At 43.8% G+C, this 6,658-nt stretch overlaps 1 protein-coding gene across 1 annotated transcript; it reads left to right on the top strand.

Annotated features, from left to right (window-relative positions):
• Positions 1-258: 258 nt before the first annotated feature.
• On the top strand, positions 259-2,802 carry LOC106523698 (uncharacterized). The gene has a single exon (XM_014017224.1). The coding sequence runs from the start codon at positions 329-331 to the stop codon at positions 1,361-1,363; it is 1,035 nt and encodes a 344-aa protein (XP_013872678.1). The 5' UTR covers positions 259-328; the 3' UTR covers positions 1,364-2,802.
• Positions 2,803-6,658: the final 3,856 nt, after the last annotated feature.

Below are 6,658 nucleotides of genomic sequence, written 5' to 3'. Positions count from 1 at the left end.
CAAAATCAGGTGTGTTGGAGCAAGAAAACCTCTAAAACATGCAGGATGGCGGCCCACGAGGACAGGAGTTTGACACCCCTGCAATAGAGCATCTTTGGGATGTGGTGGAACGGGAGATTCGCATCATGGATGTGCAGCCGACAAATCTGCGGTAACTGTGTGATGTCATCATGTCAATATGGACCAAAATCTCTGAGGAATGCTTCCAGCACCTTGTTGAATCTATGCCACGAAGAATTGAGGCAGAAGGCAAAAGGGGGTCCAACCCGTTACTAGCGTGGTGTACCTAATAAAGTGGCCGGTGAGTGTATTATCTGCTGCAGGTAGGATGCTGTCTCCGCAGCGTGTCTCAGCCATCACTTCCCTGCCCCGCCCTGTCACAAAGAAGCAGTTGATGTCTTTTCTGGGTTTGGTCGGCTATTGTAGACATTTCATCATTAACTACTCACAGTTAGAATGGCCACTTAGAGAAATTTGTCACGCCCCTGGCTTGGTACCGTCTGGTGCTGTTTCTTGGTCCCCTGAAGGAGATGAAGCGTTTGTGGCTTTGAAAAAGGCCCTGCAGAGTGCACCATGTCTGGGAACTGCAGACACGACACTGCCATTTTATCAGCATGTCGACGAAAGATCTGGCTGCATGACCTCGGAGCTGAGCCAGATGCATGGTGATAAGATGAGACCTGTGGCTTTCTTTAGCGCTAAACTAGACGCAGTAGCTGCTGGGTTGCCTAAATGTTTGTGCGCTGTCGCAGCAGCTGAAATAGCGATTTTAGCATCACGTGACATCGTGGGGTATTCAGATCTGACCTTGTTTGTCCCCCACGCTGTAGACCAGATTCTAAATGAACAAAAAACATCACATCTTAGCGCATCATGTTATACGCGTAATATTGCGTGTCTCCTCGAAAGCCCTAATGTCAAAGTGCATCACTGCTCAGCTCTAAATCCAGCAACGCTGGTCCCTTTGTCCGACGAAGGACTCCCTCATGACTGCGTCGCACAGTTAGAGCTGAGCTGCAACCCTTGTCCGGACCTGTCTGATAAACCTCTGAGTCTACCTGAGGCTCACCTGTTTGTAGACTGTTCAGCACGACGGGACATGGGAACAGGTGAAAATAAGGTTGGTTTTGCTGTGGTGAATGAGAATGCTGATGTGATCTGCTCGTCCTCATTACCAAGTCACCTATCTGCTCAAGCAGCAGAACTGATAGCGCTAACAGAAGCGTGCAGATGGGCAGAAAATAAAAAAGTAAACATTTACACTGACAGCAGGTACGCATTCGGGGTGGTGCATGATTTTGGGGCACTTTGGAAACACAGGAAATTTCTGAAAAATCTGATTTTCACCAATCTTGAATCATAAGCAGGTGGCTGCACTGCTGGAAGCCATCCTTTTGCCAAAACAGATAGCAGTCTGCAAATGCACTGCTCACTCGAATGGCACTGACCCAGTTTCTGTTGGGAACAGAGCAGCTGACAGTGCAGCAAAGAATGCTGCGTACGGCCCACAAGTATTTACATTGTTTGAAGATAAGGCTGCAGAAGCCTGCTCGTTGAGAGACATGCAAACTTTTTCCACTTCTACAGAGAGGCAAGCCTGGAAGAAAGTAGGTTGCAGTTTTGAAAATGACACCTGGGTGGGCCCAAACTCTAAACCTTGTCTGCCAAAACATTTTTTCAATCATTTTGCAAAACTGTCCCGTGGTTTAGATCATGCTTCTAAGTCTGGCATGGTTTCTATGGTAAACATTCACTGGTTTGCCCCTGGTTTCACAACTGTTGTTCGGAAATACTGTCAGTCCTGCATGATCTGTGCTAAACTAAATGCAGGGAGACTGATTAAAGCTAAAACTGAAGCAGCCCATCCTGCACCTTCATGACCTTTTGAGCATTTAATGATGGATTTCATTGAGTTAAGTCCAGCTAAAGGGAAGAAATATTGTTTGGTTTTTGTGGACATGTGGTCAAAGTGGGTGGAGGCATTCCCAACGTCTACACAAACTGCTTCTGACGTCGCCAGGTGCCTGTTGACTGAAATAATTCCCCGCTGGGGGATTTCTGAAAAGATCTCAAGTGATAACGGTAGACATTTTGCCAATGAAACCATTTCTCAGCTAAGTAAATATCTAGGCATTGACCTTAAAAAGCATTGTGCTTACCATTCGCAGAGCGCGGGTGCAGTTAAACAGGAAAATGGCACGATAAAACAGAAACTGGTTAAGTGCTGCACTGAAACAGGTTTAACCTGGCCAAAGGCTTTGCCGCTGGTCCTTTTCTACATGAGAGCAAGAAGGAGGAGCAGGTGTAATCTTAGTCCTTTTGAAATCATTTTTGCAGTACCACCAAATGTGGGCTTGCACCCTGAAATATCAGCAGTCTCATTCACAAATCTGTGTGAAGATAAGATGCTGGCCTATTGTTCTAAATTGTCCTCTCTTTTTGACTGTGTTCGTTCGCCGGTAAAAGCTGCTCTCCCGACCCCGGCGGACCACCCCCTCCATGACCTGAGGCTTGATGACCACATCCTGGTGAAGAACCTCAGACGGACGCCAGTCTGAGGAACCTCAGATGGGCGTCCTGGAAATCCGACCATTGGCTGGGGCCTTTCCAAGTTCTCCTGGTTACCCGGACGGCCGTGAAGATCGCCGAGCGAGCGACTTGGATCCACATCACCCATTGCAGGAAGGTCCTGCACCCCCCAGAGTAGCACCGGACGGCACTACTCCTACATCTGAGCACGAGGCCACTGCTACAACATCGGCTCCTGTTTTGTGATCGGCTGATCACATATCCTTTGAAGTGGAAGATTACACCTGAGCCGAGAAAACTGTCTGGGTGCATTTTTGCTAGACTATTTTTTATGCTCACTTTCACCCCATTCACCTGTGGGCATGTTCCAGAACTGATTAATCAAGATGCCCCCCACCCGCCCGGTTTGAAAGCTCATTCCACTTGGATCAATGACTGTGCACACTGGCCCAATGTTTCTGTGACAGCTGGCACCACTAGCACTGTCATTTTAAACCCGTGTGACTATTTTTACTGTTCAGACATTACTGTTATGATCTGGGCTGAAATGTATGTCTGTTACAGCGTTCCTGATGTGTGCCCCTCCTGCAGTTCCTGGTCAAGGGCTCTTTGGACAACAGGTTATTCTGAATGGGGGTACACACTTGAAAATGATGTCTATGATATTAAGAACAGGATCAAAATCTGGAAAGTAAACAATACTTCTCCAGCCATTATGTTCCACGTTGAAAATGCTGTTTTATCTGACAGGTTTTTACACCATTTGTGCTTATCTCACTGGCTATGATGTTTGTGCACCTTTCTGGCTATCTGTTCGTGTCCCAATCTCCAAGTTATCTCCTGTTTTCAGGTCCTTAGACGCTGGGTTTCCTGGGGGGGCTGACTATTACCCTCCTGCTCTGCTGGTATGGCGTCTAAGGGTCAAGATGGCAATCTTTGGTGGAACACAGTCAGGTCTATTCTGCGCTTTGCTAGCTTAAACAATTCCTGCTATGTCTGCACCTTGTTTCCACATGATGCAAGCATGTCTCTTCCTGTTAGGCCTCGCKCTTTGAACTCTACTGATTTCTTATGTGCTTTGATGGTGATGACTCCTCCTTTCTTAAAGGGGTCCAACGGCTGGGCTTATGCTAGAACAGACCTTCCAGCACCACATGTTTCGTGTTGCCATCAGGGCCATAGATATCAGTGTGTTACGCACTGATGACTTTTATTTGAACCAGTGGGCGCTGTTCATCCCTCCTACAGCTCCATGTCTCATCTTTTTTGTGTTCACAGAGCACGGAGCCCTGATAGACTTTTTCTTGGTGAGACAGAAGGCTGTCTTCAAACTGTTGATAGTACCTGTGCTCCGCCCCCTTTTGGCATCTCTCCCTGCATTCGCTGTGTGCCTTCTAGGATTAAATCACACAAAATCTCTCCATCTTTTGCTGTCCAGGCCTATCTTCTTGCCTGGCCTGATGACCTGGGAGCAGGATGTCCCCAGGATTATGTCCGGTTATGTGGTGTTTACTATTACCAAGTTATCCCACTCAATTGGGCAGGTACTTGCACTTTAGTTGACCTGGCTCCTGCAATCAGTGCTAGATCAGCTTGTTTACACCACCCATCACTATCCTCAGTTTGTGCCTTCTTCTTATGGTGACCATAGGTCAAAGAGGTCGATGTTGGTTTCTACAGGTGAAAAGATAGTGGGTGGCATTTTTCCTTGGTGGGGAACGGTTCATCTGGCTTATAAGTTAGATTCTTTGCACACTCGTCTGGAGAACTTAACTGCTTTTGTTCAGGAAGGTTTTTCTGCCTTATCCCCCTTCCTGGTAGCGTCGAGGAATATGCTGCTCCAACACCACCTGGCTTTGGATCTTTTGTTAGCATCACAGGCAGATCATGTGTTGTGATACCTTGTCTAAGTTTGGACTTTTAAGTTTTTTTAAATTTTGACATGTTTTTGATCTTCGTCGATTTTTTCTGATGTGTAATGATGTTGTATTTGTCTTTAAGCTTTATTCCTGTTGTATTTTGCCTTTTTTGAATGTGTATGTTTACGTTCGTCATATAAATTACACTATTTTCCTTGTACTTCATGTTGGGGTTTTTTGCATTTGTGTTCAGACATTTGTAGCATTTTCCTCCTTTAATTAATAATTTCTGAATTAGATATAACTGGTCTTATTTTCTGCTTAAAGGAAGAAATCAAAATCCACTCGCTTCAGACTTTTTTTTAGGATTTTGAATGGAACTTCCTCTTTGTGCCTCGAATTAGCATATCTTACACCATCTCAACAGACATCATGATGCCTCAGAGAACAAACTGAAAGAATTTACATTGCCACAAGTCTCTGATGTTTCCACACCCCCCATCAGGACTCCCTGTCTGTTTTCCTTCAAAAAGGGGGAAGGGTCATAGAATGCCTTTAACATGACTTCAGCTTGACTGAGAACAAAGGAGCCTACATTCTTCATTAAATGTGAAAAAAAGAAGAAACCAAATTGAATGTTGTTATACAACTGTCTGTTTTCATATATCTTAATCAAAGAAATGTGATTTACCTGTTCCTTTTTACAGAAAGAACAAAACCCATTGAAGCTACTGTGTTCTCTTTTTAACTGTTTGCCCACTAAGGACTCACTAACTGTGTGGGTTTTTTTGATGAAATGTTTTCCTAAAGAAAGTGTGTGTTTTTATTACATGTTTTAATCTTAGAAAACTGTAGGCTTTGAATTTTAACTAAATGTGACATTCTTAGTTTACTGAGGTAAAATAGATGTTTTACCCTTTAATTAGATGCAAGATAATTAAACTAAAACACTCCCTTTTCTTTGTCTTGAAGCAAAGGTTTTCCCTCCAAAACATTTGATTTGTGATAAACTTGGTGTAATATTTTTCAAATGGCTAACTTAAACCTTGACTCTGCCCATAACAGAGGTCTTAAAAGTTAGTGCAGACAAAGGTACAGTAGTTCAGTTGGTTTCTCCCTTGAGTCCAGTGAATGCTTTCAGGAGTTCAGCAGGGGCCCCCTTTCAGCCCCCCCCCCCCCCACAGCTGACCAGGATTGGTGGGGGGGATCATTCCACATCTTCTGCTGATTGATTCGAATAGCTCATTCCATTTTGACTTAGTCTCTGAGTTTGATTTTATAGGAGTCAAATAAACTAATGGTAATTCATGCGTTGTTTTAGTTCGTGTTTCTCTACAAAGTGAAGATCAAATTAAGAGTCTTGCAGCCGCCTGGAGGACCAGACTACGAGTCACCAGAGAGAGACCCCCTTTTCTGACCCAGGGACCAGTCGAGTTTATCAGGCAGACCGCCTGATGTCCKGTTTGCATGGAGAGCTGTCTGGAAATGAACTCCAGAGATGAACTTCCACCGCTGACTTCACCCTCCTGGTACCCACAAGGCAGAACAAAAGGGTAAAGGTGAACATTTGTCGTGGTGACACACAGGTGCTCAGACTTAGATTTGATTTTTATCTTTGTATGAGATTTGGTAGACTAAACGTTTTTCTCGATCCAATTAACTTAGGAGTCCCTAGTTAAAACCACAGCTAAAGCAGCTTACCTCACCTCACTCTAAAGCAAAACTCACCTCTCAGTGTTTACTTTAGGCTTATTTGTTTTGTTTGTTTTTGTCTGTCTGTTCGTTTTTCACTCGTGATAAACTCTTTCGGTTTTTACCTGATTCAACATGTCATTATTCATTAATTACATGCCGTAGTTATAAATACATTTAATCTGTAAATAAATGGCTCGTGGAGAACTAGTCAGCATACGCTAATCTCATTTTTGTGTCTTGATAAAAGATATTTCTGGTTCTGATAAGACAAGAACTCATAAAATTAATTTGGGTAAATTTATTCTTAGACTGATTATAATAAAGTTACAGTTTTTCATTTCTTTCCTGGGTCAATATTTGATCAAATTAAGGAATGTGGTGCCTCGAGGTGAGCTTTAGAATATACCCAAATTCCCTACACATTTAATAATTATTCCTGTCGTGGCAAAGATGGTCAGAAACACGGCGAAAAGGGTGTTAAAAGACAAGTCTTGCGGGTATGATTTATAAAGTCATTTATTAATGGGCAGACATGGAACAGAAGACAATCACGAAGTCTGTAAGATGTGGGCCCG

The sequence above is a fragment of the Austrofundulus limnaeus genome, unplaced genomic scaffold (assembly GCF_001266775.1).
Source record: "Austrofundulus limnaeus strain Quisiro unplaced genomic scaffold, Austrofundulus_limnaeus-1.0 Scaffold163, whole genome shotgun sequence".
Classification (NCBI taxonomy): Eukaryota; Metazoa; Chordata; class Actinopteri; order Cyprinodontiformes; family Rivulidae; genus Austrofundulus; species Austrofundulus limnaeus.
This window is presented reverse-complemented; position numbering and strand designations above follow the sequence as displayed.